The 20,717-nt window shown below is 45.7% G+C and overlaps 1 protein-coding gene across 3 annotated transcripts in view; it reads left to right on the top strand.

The window, feature by feature from the left end:
- NFKB1 (nuclear factor kappa B subunit 1) overlaps positions 1–20,717 on the top strand; it is a 278,175-nt gene that overhangs the window by 195,117 nt on the left and 62,341 nt on the right. For all 3 annotated transcript variants that reach the window (XM_029597052.1, XM_029597051.1, XM_029597053.1), the window contains 2 exons: positions 195–284; positions 8,339–8,480. In XM_029597052.1, the coding sequence (XP_029452912.1) occupies positions 195–284; positions 8,339–8,480 (232 nt within the window). The remainder of the gene's footprint in view (positions 1–194; positions 285–8,338; positions 8,481–20,717) is intronic.

The raw sequence follows: 20,717 nt of genomic DNA, 5'->3' as shown, positions 1-20,717 counted from the left end.
ACACACGTTACCAGGTGTAAATGTGTATGGGTTGTTTTCCCAGGGTAATTTTCAAAGCAGAAGTACGAATGTACTTACGCTTTGAAAATTAGTGTGAAGTCTATGGATAAAAACTACCCATTGACTTTACACTTTGAAAATTACCCCCTGTAGGTCCACACTTTGAACAAACTACTTTTTTTTTTCTTTTTTAGGGTATGGTTACTCTTCCTATAATTATCCTACTTACGGAGGAATGCATTTCCATTCCAGCTCAATGAACGCCAGTCCTGGAATGAAGCACGGTAAGGCAAGATATAGTGTACAACAGGTTTCGATATTGAAAAATGGCACTCTGATTACAGAAGAGCACAATGGTTCAGCATAGCTACAAGGGAGAATAGTTTAGTTGATTAATTTGTAACTGCCTTTGAAGCACACTTCCTAAGATGTGGTACATAATCTAACTATAATAAAGAGGAAAGTTACCCCACACCTGCATAGCCGATATGGAAATTGATCTCCTTCCTCTCTCTCCCTCCCTGTACTCTCCAGCTCCACCCCACTCTCTGTATGGGATCTGAGTCTCCACCCTTGGCTTTCCTTGTGTTCCAGCTCTGCCCTACTCTCAGCTCCGCCCCTCTCTGTATTGTCCAATCCACTCTACTATCACATATGGAAGTTAAGTTCCGTCCCTCTCTGACTGTATTCTTCAGCTCCTCCCTTCTCTCTCTCTCTCTCTTTTTGTCTACCACACATTACATCTGAGTTCAGCGTGCGCACTACAGTACCACACATCTCAGTTTCGCACTTCCCACACGTCGCAGTATTTCCCTGTCTTTTAAGGCAATTACCAGATTTCAAAGTATGCATATACTTTCACTTTGAAAATTATCCCACCAAAATTATCTGCATGCATTTACACTTGCTAATTTATCTTCAGATTCTTTTTTTCAGGTAAATTTACCAGCATATTTTTGAAAATGCACTAGTGTGCGCATAAGTGCAACACCCCCCCCCCCAGCTCCTGCTAGCTGATGATAAACCTGTGCGTATATGAGACATAGGCACCTAGATTTAACTGCATATTAGGTGGGCAATTGCCATTTTCACGGGTAAACCACTCTTTTAAATGGAAATGGCTTTGAAATGACCCTTCCTATGCATTTACATAAAGAATATTGCCATTTCCTGGGTATGGGCCAGGGTACTAGCACAAGGACTTGCACTTGCTTCCATGAGCTCTGCCCCCACAGACACTGAGGCGACTGAGATATCTTTATTGCAAAAGCTAAAAATTCATTTTAAAAAGTTTGTTTTTTTTTTAATCCAAGCAGAACCTGAATGCAGGTTTTCCTGCTTCCCAGTCAGTTCCACTGACAAACTAGGCTGCTTCCTAGGAAACGAGAAAGGAAATAGCTTTTAGTGACTTTAAGTACAAACCGACAGGGTCATTCTTTAAACTGCGATGTGACGTTATCGTGCGCGTTAGGGCCTTCCCGCATGCGATACCGGCTGCATCGCGGCGGTGCGGTTTAAATCAGGAGAAGGGGAGGAGTGTGGGCGGGGTTACGGCCCGGCAGCACTGCGGGCGATAACGTTTTCCTCATTTTCGCTGGCAGTACCGCGGGAAATAGCAGCACCTTTTCCCATGGCGCTATGGCGCGAAAGTGTGCGGCCTGGCCGCAACTGCGGTAGGCGTAAACACACCGCCGCGATGCCGCCGGCTGCATACTTTCACCCCCCTGCCTTTTTTTTTACCCACGGGCCATCGTTCCGCTATATCTATAATGTCATGGTGAATCCCGGGGTGAGTTTTCTAAAAATAAAAAAAAATTTTAAAAAGTGCCCCCACCCCACTCCCCCGGTGGTGATGTTTCACATCTTCCACTCGACCAGAGCCACTATTTTTCTGCAAATCATATATGGGAATAATGCCACATGCTCTTTGGTTGAAGGAACTGCAACGTTGCTCTCCGCTTCACCGGTGGGGGGGGGGCAAAAAGGGGAATTGGATTCAGACGACAGCCAACGTTGGGCCCCAGCACTTACCGTCTGGGTTACGGATTAGGCACACATTAGGGGAAAAGCACGGGACTGCTCCTGCGGCCAAGTCCAAAAGCAAAGCATGTTCAAGCAGCATTGTCTGAATTATTCTGAAGGCTGCTCACCCTGTAAAAATGTTGCTCGTTATGGGTTTGATAGTTGCTTGATTTTGATTGAAAATATTACTACATTTAACATTTAAGGCTTGAGCATAGCCTGCATAGGGGTACTACCTTTAATAGTAACATGGGAGTAGCCTGCTTGGAGCTGCAGTTACTACCCTTATCAGAAACATGGGGGTAACCTGCACAGAGTAGCAGTTACTACCATAAGAAACTCGCTGGGCAAACTGGATGGGCCATTTGGTCTCTTTCTGCTGTCATTACTATGTTACAGATCCTAAAAAGATGAGACTGCAGCAGTTCCTATATCATAGCCTGGATAGCTCATGATGACCGTGTCTGGCTGCATCATTCCAAAAGTGTCTACAGAGAACATGTTTACCATCCATTTCACTTTTCAATATTTTTCTTTGTCTTTTTTTAGTCTTGTAGGAATTCTGGCTTCCCCTGGGCACCTTCCTAATCTTGTGCTGTATACAGAGGTACTGCCACCTCAAAGATTATGTGCCTGAGTAGCATACGTCCAACAATGCTCTCGATTCAGATACTATCTTTTCATATTTTGGGGTGTTTTTAAGAATAATTTTTAAATGTCCCTATATAAATCTTGGTTTCGTGCTTCACATTTATGGAATTCTGATGAGATTACCAAGAGGAGGGGTCTGATAGATGTAAGAGGGATAAGTGAATCTCACTGGGGGTGGGGGGTGTAATTTTAAACCAAAGTGAGTAGGGCTTAAATACGTGGATATTTTTTTACCCACGTATTTTAGCCTGAATTTTCGAAGCGGACACGCATGTAATTCCGCTTCAGAAATTATCAGGTTGGCCCAGTACGTACTCGGACGTGCATGCATAAAGTTACACCTGCTCCAAGCAGGGCATAATTTTGTGCATGTAGATTTACATGAATACCTTTTAAAAATTGAAAGCATGCACATAAATTTTTTTTCCCCCACTCCAGCTCCACCCTCGGAACACCTCTTGCAGCTATGCATAAAAGTATGCCCCAAATTGGGTTTTGTACATACATGTAGGCCTGCAGTTAATTTTAAAAAGACCATTTATATGATAAAACCAAATGTTGTACATATAAATCCTTTAGGAAACCAAGCCCTAAAGCTCCTGGTTAGTAAACAGTTCTGCAGTAAGGTTTCCAAGGAATGAATGTTCTCAGTCTTTTGGGCCCTGCCATGCCAGATAATCAAAAACTAAATGTTGACACAGCTAAAGTCACGCTGACTTACACTTAAGTGTAACCTAATAATAAAATGCTAGTCTTTACTCTGTACAGTTGTATGCATAGTGTTACTATGGTAAGTTCATCAAAATCAAGCTTTATGGTCAACTACATTTTCGGAGGACTTGGCTTTTTTTGGAAATTGAAAATTAGGGTATGTGCCAAAAATATGGGGTTTATTCTGAAATAAAGAAAAAAAAAATAAAGGTATTTGCAGCAGTTGTTACAGCCACAGCATAAAAAAAATGGCCATCGCACTGAATGTGCTCAGTGATGTCACACACAGGCTTCAGAACAGGATGGGCTACCTGGGCCCTTGCCTGAACAATATTTCCGGCCACATCATCCTGGAAATGCTGCTTCTGCTGCCGGTACCATGCGGCTGTCTGCAAATTTGAGCCGCGCAGGTGCTTGCGTTCTCATGCTCATCTTTAGTTTGTCTTGCAAGACCAGCACAAGAACACAGGGCCCCATGCAGCACAGAGAGCTGCATGGCGCCTGGAGCAGCACTGCCTGGATGGAGCAGGATAGAATACAGAGAAAGAGACTGGCTTGTTGGAAGGCCCAAGGTTGACTGGAGGCCACAAGCTGGCTGTGGGAAATGGTTGAAGCTTGAGGTTTGCTGGGGGGATGGCTATCTAGGGAAACTAGCTTGCAGGCTGGGGTTGGGGGGGGGGCATGTTGGCTGGCTCATGGGGAAGAAATGGTTGGGGCAAGGCTAGTTGGTTAGAGGTGGAAGGCAAGCTTGCAAGCTGATGGATACAGAGCTTATGTGTGTGTATATGTGAGAGGGGGGGGGGGGGGGAGGATACAATTTTGGGGATGAAAGGGAAACAGAGGCCTATAAAAACCCATAGGTATTACCCTCCTCCATCATGGACTCGACCAACCAGACCCTCCGAAAGAGGTCAGCCTCGTCAGCACAGGTCCCCAAAAGCCCAACCAGCTCCTCAGACTGGTCCTGCATCGGGTTTTTGACTCCCTTCTAGAGAAAAGCAGTCAACCCCCACCTCCAACAGAATTTCCTGGGAGAGGGCGCTTGTGCCACTTTGCCAATATATGGCACACAATCACCACGGACCAATGGGTCCTTTCTGTGGTTGCCCACGGTTACCATCTAAACGTCCTTACACTACCACTGGACTCTTCACCACATCCGGCATGGAGTCTAACCAGCTATACTCCATTTCTCGAGGCAGAACTCTCGACCCTCCTGCAGTCCAATGCCGTGGAACCGGTTCCCCGACGGCAACGAGGAAAAGGGTTCTACTCTTGGTATTTTCTAATTCCAAAAAAGTCAGGTGGCATTCGTCCTATCCTAGACCTTCGCACCCTAAACAAACATCTCCGCAAGGAAAAGTTCAGAATGGTAACCTTGGGTACCATGCTCCCTCTCCTGCAAAAAGGAGATTGGCTCTGCTCTCTAGTTCTTCAGGAGGCGTATGCCCATATAGCTATATCCCCTCCTCATTGAAAATACCTCAGATTCATAGTCTGTGATAGCCAATTCCAATATCGAGTGCTACCGTTCGGCCTAGCATCAGCATCCCGAGTGTTTTCGAAATGCCTGGCAGTAGTAGCAGCTTACCTAAGGCAGCGCAGTATCCAAGTCTATCCACATCTAGATGATTGGCTACTCAGGGGTCCATTCAAGGAGGTAGTACTTCAATCCCTCCGTCTTACCATACAACTGCTACAGTCCTTGGGGTTTCTCAAACTACCCCAAGTCACATCTGACTCCATCACGCACCCTCTCGTTCATCGGAGCAGATCTAAACACCATTCAAGCCAGAGTGTTTCTCTCAAAAGAACGCACCCTCTCAGCCTTGTCAAAAGCAGTACAGACTCGCCGCACTACTACAGCTCGTCACCTGCTAACCTTGCTAGGTCACATGACATCCATGGTTCATGTTACCCCAATGGCTCGACTAGCCGTGAGAGTAACACAATGGACTTTAAAGTCCCAGTGGTCCCAATCAAACCAAGACCTGTCACACATGTGACCACGTCACCAACCAGCTTAGACTCTCACTAGCTTGGTGGATACAGGAGTCCAGTCTTCAGATAGGACTACCCTTTCAACCCCTGGATCCTCAGATTACATTAACCACAAATGTCTCCAACCTGGGTTGGGGAGCCCATGTCAACAACTTTCAAACCCAGGGAATCTGAACCACAGCAGAAGCAAAGTACCAGTTAAACTTTCTGGAGTTCAGGGCAATATGTTATGCCCTATTCGCATTTCAAGATTGCCTATCCAACAAGGTAGTCCTAATTCAAACAGACAACCAGGTGGCGATGTGGTTCCTCAACAAGCAAAGGGGCACAGGCTCTTACCTGCTATGCCAGGGCTCTCTCCCATTCCATGATACTGAGGGCAACCTACCTGGCAGGCGTGGACAATGTGATGGCGGACAATCTCAGCCGGACCTTTCATCCCCATGAATGGTCCCTAGATCACACTGTAGCGAACACGATTTTCCACTAGTGGGGCCGCCCACACATAGACCTCTTTGCATCAATTCACAACCACAAAGTAGACCAATTCTACTCTTTACACCACAGCCGCAAGACACCTCCAAGGGATGTCTTCGCCCACTTGTGGACAACGGGTCTTCTATATGCATACCCTCCTCTTTCACTCATCACCAAGACTTGCGTGAAGTTACAAGACCAGGGCATAATGATCCTCATAACTCCGTACTGGCCGCGGAAGATTTGGTTTCCCATACTACGCGACCTCTCAGTCCAGCAACCAGTTCACCTGGGCACAGATCCAACTCTAATAACGCAAAACAACGGACTCTTGTGTCATCCGAACCTCCACTCCCTGTCTCTGATGGCATGGATGTTGAAAGGTTGATCCTACAATCCCTTAACCTTTCTGACAATGTGTCCCAGGTCCTCGTAGCTTCACGAAAGTCTTCCACCAGGAAATCTTATCGTTCCAAGTGGAAAAGATTCTCCTTGTGGTGCATGACAAATGAAATAGATCCCTTTTCCTGCCCCACAACAAGGTTCCTGGACTACCTCTGGCATCTCTCGGAGTCTGGCCTACAAACTTCCTCCATCCGAGTGCATGTAAGTGCCATAGCCGCTTACCACAAAGGTGTAGGAGATGCCCCAATTTTGGCGCAATCCCTTGTAGGGCGTTTTATGAGAGGCTTACTCCAGCTGAAGCCTCCATGGCGTCTCCCAATTGTGGCATGGGACCTCAATGTTGTGCTAGCACGGCTCATGTGACCTCTGTTCGAGCCCCTACACTCCTGCGAGCTCAGACATCTCACTTGGAAAGTGCTCTTTCTAGTGGCTATAACATCGGCTCGCAGAGTCAGTGAGCTACAGGCACTGGTAACATACCTACCTTATACCAAATTTCTCCATGACCGTGTGGTCCTCCGCACTCACCCTAAATTTCTGCCAAAAGTAGTTTCTGATTTCCACTTGAATCAGTCCATAATACTTCTACCTTTTTTCCAAAACCTCACTCACACCTGTGTGAGTGAGGTTTTTTATTTGGACTGCACTACAGTCCATAGGAAGTCCACCCAACTTTTTGTCTCCTTTGATAAAAACAAAATGGGAGTTCTGGTGTGTAAGCAGACCCTGTCCACCTGACTGGCGGACTGTATTACCTTCTGCTACCAACAAGCAGGCCTTCCGCTATAGGGACGCGTAAAAGTGCATTCGGGCAGAGCCATGGCAACGTCAGTGACGCACTTCCGTTCTGTACCTATTCTTGACATCTGTAGAGCTGCCACATGGAGCTCTCTCCATACCTTTGCAGCTCATTATTATCTCGACAAGTATGGCAGGCAAGATTCCTTCTTTGGCCAATCTGTCCTTCGTAATTTATTTCCAGTTTAAAATAACCCAACTTCCTAACTGCGACCCACTGTGACATTCAGGCTGCCGTCATACCAACAGCACCCCTGTTGTTGTGCCCATTGCATGTCTTTGGGTGCTTTTGGTTCATTCTATTCGGGCATCCTGTAGCTCGCTATTCACAGATATGTGAGGACTACCATCCTGCTTGTTCTGGGAGAAAGAGTTGCTTACCTGTAACAGGTGTTCTCCCAGGTCAGCAGGATGTTAGTCCTCATGAAACCCGCCCGCCACCTCACAGAGTTCAGTTAGCTTACGTTTTCTTATTTTATTTTTCGCTCGTACTTTTTGCTACAAACTAGACTGACTGGATGCAGGGTTAGTGCCATGCTGGGCATGCTCAGTGTGCCAGTCAAAGTTCTAGAAACTTTGACAAAAGTGTTCCGTGATAGAGCTCCATCCGATGATGTCACCCATATGTGAGGACTAACATCCTGCTGTCCTGGAAGAACACCTGTTACAGGTAAGCAACTCTGCTTTATTAGGGATATTGTTTATTACCAGGAGTTATCACAACACCTTAGTGATTGTCAGGGAATGGGGAGTTAACATATAGTATCAAATATCCTGCTTGTATAAAATAAGATTTGCTAAAAGAAACTCAAAGTAGTTGGACATTGATGATACCTTCATGTCAGGATTCCTAAATGGGCACGTGCACACTTTTTCCCCCATGCAATGAAAGAGGATCAGTTTCATATTTCTTGGGACTCAGAAAAGAGTTGAATCAGCACAAGTTTGAAACTTGTGAGCAGTAGTACCAATCATCAAGGCTTCAACCCTGGCTACTGTCCATTCATGCATCTTTCATATACATTTGTAATTCAGGACACTCATAATTTTAATTATCTTAAAAAAAAAAAAGAACAAATGTGGAAATGCATATAACGTCACTCATTTTATGCTTGGATCGGGAAAGTGAGGGTTTTTCTGGCTGCAAATCTTAAGTATTTTTTTGCAGGGCGGGGGGGGGGGGGTGTAGGGGATGTAAGTTGGTGTGGTCCATAAAAGACCTGGTCTTGCTTTTACATGGGTGAGCTATAGAAACACCTGATTTTTGTTGCAGATTGTCTGTTTCTGGAGGCGGCCACGGAGCTTGCTAAGCGCCATGCCAATGCTCTTTTTGACTATGCTGTTACTGGAGATGTGAAGATACTCTTAGCTGTCCAGCGCCATCTCACTGCAGTCCAGGATGATAATGGTGACAAGTACGTTTACTGTGTTTTGAATTAAATATTACTGAATTTGCTTAATTTGTGGACAGTAAAATCCATTAGCTTTTTTTTTTTCTTTCTTTTTTTTTTAGTAAGGACATGGATGTTAATCTTGATCTCAAGTTAAATTTCAAATGTAGTATAGCATGCTGAAATTTCTCCTGCTAACAGAACTATATTAAATTCAGAATGACCTCTGTCCTATTTTGTAATGAATGGTATTAAATTACTTTGGTATAGCAATTTTTAATTGGATTAAAGTACTATTAAATTATATAATATTTTGGATAAAAGTTTTATGTAAATTAATAGAATGGAACTGGTGTTTGACATTTTGCTATGACTTTTGATGGGTCTATGTTAACTACATGTAGTTTTGTCTTATATTGAAGTAGCCATTTACTAAGTTCTTGCCTACTGACACCCCGCTATGACCTCAAGCAAATCACTTTGGGGATCTGTGTACTAACTCGCATTAAACAGGCAGATAGTGAGCATTCTCTCTCTGTTTTAACAGTGAGTTTTACTGAGGTAATGTGATGCACAATGTGGTAGAGTTAATATAGCTATATTAAAGGGATTGTGACCATGATAATCTTGCTATTTGGGCAGTCTAGTTTTCTACTACTAACCCTCCCAAAGTAAAAGGCCAGCTAATATGGGGATCACCCCCTCACTTCCCCCAAAAGGTCTTCAGGTCTGAGATCCTCCACTTGTCAAACACAGCTAAGGGCCTCTAGACCATGGGACTCCACCCCCCACTGTCCAAACACATCAAAGAGTCTTCAGAATCAAGCCCCAAAGACTCTTAAAAATCTTCAGCAGGAGGGAGCAAGTTTTGCTCCCGCTGGCCATGGTGCTAAATTCAAAATAGTTCTACTGACTGTCTGATCCACCAGTGTAGAGACAGAAGTGGATAAGAGATGCAGTTTAAAATGCAAGAAACATGGATAGATCTAGATTAAACATCAAGACAAAAATGACAATACAGAAAGATTTGTTATGTGATACCAAAGTAGTAAATGGATAGAATACATTAAAAAAAAAAAAAAAAAGTATCCGAAAATTTTAGAAAAACTGGCTTCCCATGTGCTGGGTGTACCTGAATTTGCAAAGGGGTAGCCAGCTATGTCTCAGGGTAAGCTAGTGAAAAGTTTTATTTGTAGCAGAGCCTGAACTGCTTCCCAAAAAGTCCTGCAGAGTCATTTATTTCCCTCTAGGCACTGCAAACTTTGCCATAAAATGGAAATTTAAGACATTTTGAGTCCAATTCCAAGTTGAAATATCAAATCCAATGTTGCATTACTGCTGACCTGCATCATGTACTGTGTGTTTTATAATGTGAGGATGGACTTCAGTGTAGCAGAATAATCCAAAGAAAACCTGCAAGATGGGGGGAAAAATGAGTAGATTTATTCAGTGAAGAAATGGGACACACAAACATGTTGCTGCAAGATACTTTAATAAAATCTGCTGCATTGAAATTTATGTGGCAAGGCCACATTGTGCTGTGCCCAAGAAAAGGAGATGGGCTTAATCCTTTGCTTAAAAAGGACACAATTGGCATTTTTACCGTGAACTTGGTACTTCCCAAATGATTTAGTGAAAAAATAGATTTTTGTCTAATTTTATCATACAAAGTAAGCTTGAGTGAGAGTTGAAAAATTAGAAATTGTCAAGGAAAGGAAAACAGAATAGATGTTCTAATGTTTCTTCTGGTGATCACGCTTTGGAATTTGTGCAACAGGATAATGTAAGGGATTTAAAGGTAGAAATAGCTATGAGAATGAAGATTCATTATGTTTAGGTCCTGTGGATTAAGTATGGAAGCACCCAGGCAAGATGTATTACGTGTTGCTTTTTTTTTTTTTTTTTTTTATTCTTAGTGGATGTGTGCTCCCTTTATCTTTGTATCTCTGCGGATGGTGCTGTTGGGCCACGTGGCGCTTAACTGCATTTGCCGTTTGGCATGTCCTGTTGGTGAAAAACCTTGAAACTTGCACCCCCGCCTGCCTCAGCAGCACCTGTTTGTTATATAGAGGTAGATGGAGCTGGGCGATCGCCCAGGGCACCATGAGATGAGGGGCGCCTTGGATGCTGCCCTTCAACCCATTGGGCTGGTCAGCCGGGGAGGGCGGGGATGGCAGTGTATAGCAGCAGTGATCATAGGTGCCCAGTATAAGACAATGCTAGAGAAGGCTATAAGCCTTCCCAAAGTCTGGCGGCCTGGGTCTGCCTCTATCCTCCCCCTGCCATGTGTATGGCTGGCAGGCAAAATGATGCTTAATAGTTTTGTCAACTTCCTTCACTGCTCTGGAACGATCTTGTAGTATTTGCAACAAGATTGTGGGATCTTGCAGCTTAAATCACAAGGCTAGCTCTGTACAGCAGAGGACGTTGATGGATTATTAAGTGTCACTCCTGCGAAGGGCCCCAGAGAACAGCTGGGGGATGCAGCAGATGAGATAGGGAAGGAGGCTGAAAGGACCAGGAATTTCAGGCAAGGAGCAGGAGGCTAGTTATGTGGGGCAAGGGGAAGGAGAGGGAGACTGTAAATGGGGGTGTGGGGGGGTGCAGGGAGAGGGAGACCAACATGGGATGGTGATGGAGGGGATAGAGATCAACATGGAGTAGTGGGGGTCCAGGGAAGACTGTACATGTGCAGGGAAAGGGAGGGAAGGCTTGAGATAGTGGCATGAAATGAGAGAGAGGAACCAGGATAGGATTGGGAGGGAGGGCAAGGAAGAGAGGAACCCAGATAGAGGGACTGAGTCTGGTGGGACAGAGAGGGGAAGATTCAGAGTGTGCAGGGGATTGGAGGTGGGCAGACCAAATCTTGGTATAAAGTGGGGGGTTAGAGTAAGAGAAAGGACATGGGAATGGAAGGAGGTGGAGAGGGGATTAGGGAAAGGGAGAAAGGGAGAAAGGACCCAGGATGGCGGCAGAAGAAGAGAGACTGGGTACAGGGTGAGTGGCAGGGAAAGAACTTGAGTTGATGAAGGGTTGTGAGGCAGAAGAAAGTAGATGAGGATTGGGATTGGATTGAGTACAGAGGGTGTAAATGGGGGACAAGGAAATGGATGTAAGACAGAGGGTGAAACAGAAGGAGTGAGGGGTGGAATGCAGAGGAGAGAGAGAGAGAGGAAAAAGGGCTAGGTAGGGGCTTGAGATTGGGAGACATATTGCTGGTAGGTAGGCAAGAGATGAAAATAGGGGGATTGTGAGCACTGGGAAGGATAATGAGGGTAAGAGAGAGGTGAGGGAGGTTGCAAAACAAAAGATGTGGAGACATGGCGAGGAAAGAGAGGTAAAGAGATGGGCATAGGAGATCTTGAAAGAACGGTTGGAAATTGAGAATGAACTCTGAGATGGTGGAGAGTGGGAAGTCAGAAAGGAGACAGCAGTTGGGAGGTGAGGACAATGGAGCCAGATATCTGGTGAAGGGGTGATGGAGGAGGGCTGGGAGTGAGCAATGGAAGGGAGAGTTAGGGAAGTAGAAAGCTGGAGCAGCAAGAAAAGGAGGGGGAGAAGAACGGAGTGAATTCCTTGTGTGAGTGAGCAGAAGGGCAGAGAAGTGAGATGAAGGAGAGAGATCAAAGTCAGAGACAGGTATAAGGTATGAAGTGAAGCAAACGGAGAAGAAACAGAAAATAGAAGAGACCCTAGAAGAAGAAGGCACCTAAAGCAGATAAGACTGAGACCAACAATATAAAATGCCCAGATGACGATGGTAGAAGTTTTATTTTACATTTAGTGATTGGAATATGTAAGATTTGAGCATGCCCATTTCTAATGTCTTTGCATTTTGCACAGTACAGAAAAAAATATTTATTTGAGTTGCAAATGTTTATATTGTAATTTGGAGGCGCTGGTATATAAAAGATTTTAAATAGTCTTCTGTGATCTGTTTTATTAGTATGTAGTAGAATGTAAGTTTATATCTACAATGTTTAGTTTCAGAGTAGGGGTCAGTAGCAGTTCAGCTTGTTCTGATTTCGCAGTAGGAGGTGTATTGGTGTTCTGTGGCCCAGAGAAGTATTGCAGTGATTCCGCTCATAAGTTGGATTTTTGCTGTTTGAGTCCTGGGAGTTGGTATGGCAAGTTTGCTATATAAGTTTGGAATATTTTTTTATTAGGTTTTGTGTTTCTCCAAAGTGCCTGCTAGTGGCAGGCTTGTGTTCCTTTTACTGAGGTGATTCCAGGATTTATATATTCTGTAAATTCATTTTATTTATTTATTTATGTAAGATCGGGGTTTTTTGGGTTGTTTTTTTATTATTTATTAGATTTTCTCAAAATGATTACAAAGTATATACTTTGCACAGAAATAAAGAAAACAAATTATCATAAGTGCAATCCTCACCAGGAAAACAATCACTTTTATACCTAGACCACAATAACTGGGAGTAGGAAATGGGGGACCAGTAATTATAAAGGAGCTTTACTAGACAAAAGAAAAAATAACCATTCAAGAAATAGCAATAGCATTCAACAGCCTATTTCTATTTACTCCTGGATAATGGGGCTTACTTGAAGAGAGGAGGAGGAGAGCATCCTTTTATGAGACTCTTTGAACATTTTTAATTGTTCAGGGAAAAAGAATATATAAATTTTGTTATTTATTTTCAGAATACACTTACACGGGAATTTCAATTGAAATGTTGCTCCCAATGCTTGCATAGGTTTAGCTAGGTCAGGGAATATTTGTATAAACTGACCGTGTAAATTAACACCTAAATTTTGAAAATAATTACGCATTACACAATTACAGTCTGGTTCATAGACAAATGATATTAATAGGGTTGCCCTCTCCACAATTTCAATTGTAGAGGATTCTAAGAACTGAGTAAGATTTTGCAAATCCAGTTGATGCTGTTGAACATCTCTTCCTCTCACATTTCGAAAGGGGAGAAAGTAAACCCTATTAAATGATGGTAACTTATGTAAGGGTATTTTTAGAACCTCTATTAGATATCTCCTTAATGTCAGCCTGGGCTGTTCACCAATTACTTTAGGAAAATTTAAAAGTCTGAGGTTAAGACGCCTCAAACGATTTTCCATAAACTCACTTTTTTTGTTTAATAGTAACTGATCCTGTATTATTGTGGCTTGTACTTCCAGCCCCTTTTTAGCTCCATCTTCAAGTCCTTGAATACGCCTCTGTTGCTCTTCTAATTTGGTGTTACAGTCTTGAGTTAAAGTGTCCATTTTTTGCACACAAGCAGCAATTTGATGGGAACATTTCTGAACTTCTGATCCAAGCAGTGCCATGAGCTCCCATTAGGAGTCTAAGGTCACTACAGATGGTTTAGCATAAAGGTTCTGAGCAACACTTAATTGAGGAAAATGTCCTTGTACTGTAGGGACCAAATTCGTTGCATTATTGAAACTCTCAGGCGCCCCGGTTGTTCCCTCTATATTGCTACCAGAGCTCACTGGTTCATTAGTTAGCAACACAACTTCTGAGGGTTCCTGAGAGGTTGCAGACAAATATTTCCTCAGGACTGGGGGGCTCAAGGTGACCTCCTCAGATGAGACAGAGGCTCCTTCTCTGGCCTCATCAATGGAGATACTCGCCCCCTCCATTTACAATTGGGATGCTGTGTACTGCATGATTGTCCGCTGCCCTGGAGGGCTCGTTGGAGTGGGAGGGATTCACTCGAATTTTCCCTTTTGTTTTCGAGGGTATATCTTAGAGGAAACAAATTTAAAGGAAAAGCTTACCAATGGCAGAGCAATCACAGCTTGCACGCCGCTTCTTAAGACTCCAAATTCCTCCGAGAGTTAGAGAGTTAACTAAGGGAGTATCATACCCACATCACTGCCTCTTTAGTTGACATCTGAAGATCTTATTTCAGATTTTCCAGGCAAATCTGCGTGCCGGTGGCATCTTCCGCGCCGCGGTACGGCCGTTTATGTAGGACCCTCTGTAGTCCCCATCTAATGACGTCAGGGGGCAGGGTCAGGACATGGGTGTTCGGGATCCATCGAAGCAATGTTTCCAAATTGCTCCCAATAAGGAGTGAGTACCTCCTTCAGTCCTCTCTTTCCTCTCTCCTCCTAAAGCTTAAGATAGTTTTTTAATCACCTCCTTGGTCCACAACAAACAGCTCAAAGCAATGTATAGTTAAAATCTCCAATTGAGAGAACACCTGGACGGAATGGGGAGAAGGGGGGAAAATTCCTGGGAAGGAGGAGAGAAAGTGCCGGGAAAGAGTGAGGGGACAATGGGGGAAGAGGGAGAGAGAGTGGGGAGAGAATGCCTGGAGGGAGGGGATGAAGAAAGAACATCTGGAGGAGGAGGGTGCAAAATGTCTGGAGGAGAGAGAGAATGCTAGGAAGGAGGAGATGTTGCTTGGAGGGAGAGAGTAGAGGGAGAAAACATATGGCAAGGGGGTGCCATTGACCATGTTCACCCAGGTTGCAGTTTTCCTTAAAGCTGTCCCTGAACAAAGGACTTCAGTCTCCAGGGCTGTTGGCCTAATGCCATGTGTGAGCGTCACAGTTTGCTAGTACACTTTTTTTCTTTTTAAAGGTAAATCTTTCCTGTGCATTACGGTATTACCAACCAGCCTTCTGCCGACTTCCTGTCTTTCTTAGTCATCTTTCACATAAAAATAAATAAGAGAAATCAAATATTTTGTGCTGGGGAAAACCCCAAGGGAAAATCTGCTCTAATTCATAAGAGACCTGTGGAAATTTTATTAGCAGCTGTAGAAGGTCGATGGCTTCACAAGTGGTTATATGCTTCATGATACCTATGAGTTCCTCACACTCAGGCCGATACAGTACAGTGCACTCCGAAGGAGCGTACTGTTAACCTGTCCTTGGACGCACGTTTTCCCTTACCCCTTATTCAGTAAGGGGCGGAAAATGCGCGTCCAACCCGCTGAACCTAATGGCGCCCTCAACATGCAAATGGCTGTCAGCGGGCTCGAGAACAGACGCCGGCAAAATTGAGCCTCGGCTGTCAAACCCGCTGACAGCCACCACTCCTGTCAAAAAGGAGGCGCTAGGGACGCGCTAGTGTCCCTAGCGCCTCCTTTTGCCCATTTTTACCGCCGGGCCTAATTTAAATACTGAATCGCGTGCACCGGCGAGTGGCCGGTGCGCGTGCTGGGAGAGCGGGCGTTCGCCCACTCTCCCGTGGACTTTACTGACGCGGCCTGATTGTCATGCACACCAAGGTTTGGGGGTCAGCTTTCAAAAAAGAGCAGAATACCTATCTCAGCTGGCCAGAATTTGGCTGGCTAAATTAAGCTGGTTTCCAGCTAAAAAAAATCTCCCTAAATCTTCTTAGATTTAGAACACTGAATCGTGGCCACCCAGACCTAGCTGGCTAGTGCTGAAAATCACTGCTAGTCAGATAAATTCCCTCCCAGTCATCTAGTTATGTTTTAAAGTGTGGGACACTTAGCTTCCTCTCAATCCTCCCCCTCCTGTCTGAATTTAAAAGTTTTGGTGGGGAGGGGGCACATCCCTCTTAACGATCCATCTCTCTCACACCTGATTGCTTAAGAAAATAGCCTATCACTGAACCCCCACCCTGCCTAGAGGCTCCCTAAACCTTCCCCGTGCTGGAAGAAGGTACAGGTTTATCTCCTCCTGGCTTGGTGTCCAGCATTGCTCTGTGAAGACAGTACTGCATTTTCTTTTGTCTTTGAGAGGAAAGGGGGAATTGAAGATCTCTCTTGGTCTCCCTGTTTTGTATTTAGGAGGTGGGGGGGGGGGGGGGGGAGAATCACGGGGTGGGCCACTGGCCTCCCCATCAAACGTTTGTCTTTGAGTTGGAGGGAGGAAATGTGTCCCTCCATGATAAACTTTTAAGTTCAAGCAGGAGGGAGGGAGGATCTGGAAGGGCTGCTAGCCACGCCCCTCATCCTGCCATAACTTGACAGGTAGGAGGGAGAGGGAATCTCAGGGGGTTGTTATATCCCCTTCTCCTCCTCCTCTGCCATACTTTGACTATTGGGCGGGTAGGAGGAATTGGTTGGACCCCCATCAGCCCCCACTGCTATACTGTACTTTAGGGAAGGAGGGTCTAGCTGACCAGATTTAGGCCTACTATGACAGTGCCTATATTTGGTCCGCCAAGTTAGGTGGCTAGTGCTGAAAATCAATGCTAGCCGATTTACTTTCTCCCCTCGAACTAACTCCACTCCTGGGTCTGCCCAGAATTTGTCTGGTGAAATTTAGGTTCACAAAACCAGTGAATTTTCAAAGACTGATCTAGAGGCTAAGTCCTTACCTAGCTGGTTTAAATACCTTTGAAAATGTATCCCTTAGTGTTTCGCTGTGGATGATTAGATTTTGTATGGAACCCTGCCTTTCCTCTTCGTCCTGCCAGACCAGTAATCTGTGGGATTCTCCCTTCCCCCCAGCAGATGGGGACAGAGTGCAAAAGCTTCCTCTCTGACATCACTGCTATAAAGGCTGGCCCAGCAGAGGGGGGGATTCAGTAGTCTCTGCCTCCAGCAGATGGGACGGAGCACAGACGTCGCTGGTCCAACAGTGTAAGAAGGGCCCTAGAGCAGTGGCCTTCTCTAAGGTCGCTTTTCCTAGGAGTCTGAGACGGAGTGGGAATTCCTAGGAGTCTGAGATGGAGTGGGAATTCCATGGGGCAACAGCCTCCATAGGTCTGATATTCCCTCCCTGGGACAACCAGTTGTTATGGTCTCCTTGTTTCCCGACGAAACTGTGAGGTTTTTATTTTTATTTTTTTTACTGTGAGTAAAAAAAAAAAAAAAGAAGAAGAAGAAAAAGGCGGAGAAGTAGCCCGACCTGAACCATTGCTGCCTGCCTCAGGTATGGGAAGGGAAGGAAGTGCGCACCAGGTGTGGGGCCCGGCGGGTCCTTAGCGTTGCTGGCTCTTTCTGCTGCAATTGCGACAGCGAAAAGCAGGCCCTGGTGGAGGAAGGGGTTGGGGCTGGGCCAATTGAACAGCATGCGCCAGGGAGCGCGTCCTTTCCTCTGCCTCTAGAGCAGGTTTCAGGGCGGTCAAGGCATTCCTCTGCAGCTTCAGAGGGCGGGACAGCCCCGGGCAAGCAGTATCAGCAACTAGAGGCCCCGCCCCCCAAGAGGGGGGGGAGGAGGAGTCTGAGTTTTCCCTCGGACTTCATTTTGGTTATGCAGCAATCCTATCTCCAGATGAAAGAGAAGCAGAATAAAGCTCCTTTTTCAGGGGAAAAGCTCAAGCCACCTTCAGGCTGGGAAAATTGGAGTCCCGAGATGGATCACCCAGAGAGGGGGGTTTGAGGGAGAAGGAGTCTCGAAGATGCAGGACCCTCAGAGGATAAGGCAGGGCCAGCTCTACTTGAATCGGCAGCAGTCTTTGTGCCAGGTGTTATGTATGGCCTTATTAGAGTTTCAGCGACGTTAGCAGCAACAGAGGTCATGGCTAGGCGGCTTTGATGGCTGAAGTATTGAGCGGCAGATTCAGCATCCAAGACCAGGTTAGGAAAGCTATGCTTTAAAGGAAAACTTCTGTTAGGAAAAGACCTAGAAAAGATGAGATTGAGGCCCCAAAGGTTACGAGAAGAAGAGCCCAGAGGCTTCGCAAGGGGAGGCAACTGGAGACAGTAGCCCAGGGAGTACAGACAAAGGAGCAGATCTCTCGCCTAGTCAGGATCCCAGGCAGATCTCAGCTCTTTCGAGGGACTAGAAGATTTCCAAAGGAAAGGAACCCCTGAGCCCCCCCCTTAGCAACAAAACTGCACCACGACAGGGAGCAGGCCCACTCCACGATTCCTCAGGTAGGGGGCAGGTTACAGATCTTTTATCAAGAGTGGGCCAAAATAACAAAGGACCAGTGAGTCCTGGACCTAATAAGCAAAGAATATCACTCAGAATTAAGATTCCCCTTGCCATACAAGGCAAGCAGGGGAGATGCGATCATGCAGACGTTAGACAGGTTTGTTCAGCTGCAAGCCATTATCCCGCTACAGCTCGGTCAGAAAGACATGGGAGTATACTCCATTTATTTCCTAGTACCAAAAAAGGAAGAAAGCTTTCAGCCAGTGCTGGACCGAAAGCGAATAAACAGGGCCTTGGTAGTTCCCCATTTCCGCATGGAATCACTTGCTACAGTAAAGGCGGCCATCAGGACAGGGGAATTCCTGGCAGCATTAGATCTGTCAGAAGCATGTTTTCATATTCCCATCAGGAGAGATTTCCAGCTTTACTTATGCTTCGAGATAGCCGGTCAGCATTACCAGTTCAAGGCGTTCCCCTTTGGACTGGCCACAGCACCAAAGACCTTTACAAAGGTGATGGTAGTAGTGGCGGCCTTCTTAAAAAAAGGAAGGGGTCAAAGTGCACCCTTACCTGGATGACTGGCTAATAAGAGCAGACTCTCTGCAGGAAGGTCGACAGGCCACAGAGAGAACAGTTCATGTCTGGAGAAATTGGGCTGGATTGTGAACAGGGCAAAGAGGCAGTTTCAGCCGTCTCAGATGCTAGTGGACTTAGGGGTACTTTCCAATACCAAGTTAGGGAGAGTGTATCTTACAGACAGAAGGATAGGGAGATTGCAGGAACAAGTGCAGGGCCTGTCATGAGCTTCAGTCCCATATGTGTGGGGCTATCTACAGGTCCTGGGCTCCATGGCAGCGGTAATCTGGGTAGTGCCATGGGCGAGAGCGCACCTATTGTACAACTGGTCACCACAAAGTTAGTAGTCCAACAAAAGTCTGCCACTGATGTACCAAAGCAGGCAGAGTCTGCAATGGTGGCTAGACTTGAACAAACTTTACGGAGGAGCCCTTCTGGATTCCCCACAGTGGTCAATAGTAACCACAGACACAAGTCGGGGGTGGGGAGCACACACTCAGGGCCAAACTGTTGAGGGGTCCTGGCCACACCAAACAGTTCTAAGTTTCGTAAACGTGTTAGAGTTAAGAGTAATCAGATTGGCCTTAGGCCATTTTCACATAGCAGGAGTGCACAATTTCCTCAGTCGATGGAAGCTAGATCTGGGAGAATGGGAGCTGTCAGAGGAGGTGTTTGCATTCATTACGGGTGCATGGGGCACCCCACAGTGAGAGTTAATGGAAAGGAACAGGAATGCAGGAGAGTGGATGCATTGTCCCAACCCTGGCCAGAAAGTCAGATGTCATAAATTCCCCCCCCCCCCCTCCCCCGGCCGATGATGGGCAAGGTGGTCAGGAAGATTTTTCAACACCCAGGTTGAGTGGTCCTGATAGCACCAGACTGGCCAAGACATCCCTGGTACGCAGATCTGATAAGATTGAAGAAGGCAAAGCCGATCTCATTCGAAGGGATAGCAGCACTCCTCAAGTAGGGGACAATAGTAATGGCAAATTCAGAAAAATTCTCTCTTATGGCCTGGCTATTGAAAGGAGAAAGTTTAACAGAAGAAGATACTCAGCCCAAGTAATCACGACCCTACTAAAGGCCAGAAAGTAGTCCACCTCCTTTACATATAGTCATATTTGGACAGTTTTTGAAGCCTGATGTAAAAGTAGAGAGTTGACCCCGATGAAAGCAGGGATAGCTTCAATTCTGCAGTTTCTACAGGAAGGGCTATCGGTTAACACATTGAGGGTGCAAGTGGCAGCATTTGCAGAGGAATATCGGTGGCTGCTAGCACGCTTTCTCGGGGGAGCAAGGCATATGTTGATAGTACCGCCATGGGACCTGAACTTTGTTCTGAAGATACTAGTTACAATCAGACCGGTATCTACCTTTCTACCCAAGGTGGTATTGGAATTTCATCTCAATTAGCCCATCTCTCTTCCTCGATTTAGGACGGCAGAATGCTTGGGAAATGCAGAGATCTGAGGTTCCTAGATGTTTGCAGATGCCTCTTAAAGTACCTGGAACTGACCAATGACTTAAGGAAGTCAGACAAACCATTTATCTTGTTCACAGGATCCAGAAAAGGGCAAGCAGTGTCCAAAGCCTCAATCGCGAGCTGGATTAAAGAGACAATAGCAACAGCCTGTATAATGAAGAACAAACCAATGCCGGAAGGGCTAAGGGCGCATTCCACGAGAGCACAAGCAGCGTCTCGGGCAGAATACAGAGCAGTTATGCCTAGGGACATTTGCAGAGTGGCCACATGGTCATCTGTCCACACGTTTACAAAACACAATAGATTGCACCTTCAAAAAGGGAGGAGATGAGTTTTGGTATTAGGGTCTTAGAAGCAGCACTTGGTATCCCACCCAGGACAAGTACAGCTTTGGTACAATCCACAGGTTACTGGTCTGG

The sequence above is a fragment of the Rhinatrema bivittatum genome, chromosome 1 (genome assembly GCF_901001135.1).
Source record: "Rhinatrema bivittatum chromosome 1, aRhiBiv1.1, whole genome shotgun sequence".
Lineage (NCBI taxonomy): Eukaryota > Metazoa > Chordata > Amphibia > Gymnophiona > Rhinatrematidae > Rhinatrema > Rhinatrema bivittatum.
This window is presented reverse-complemented; position numbering and strand designations above follow the sequence as displayed.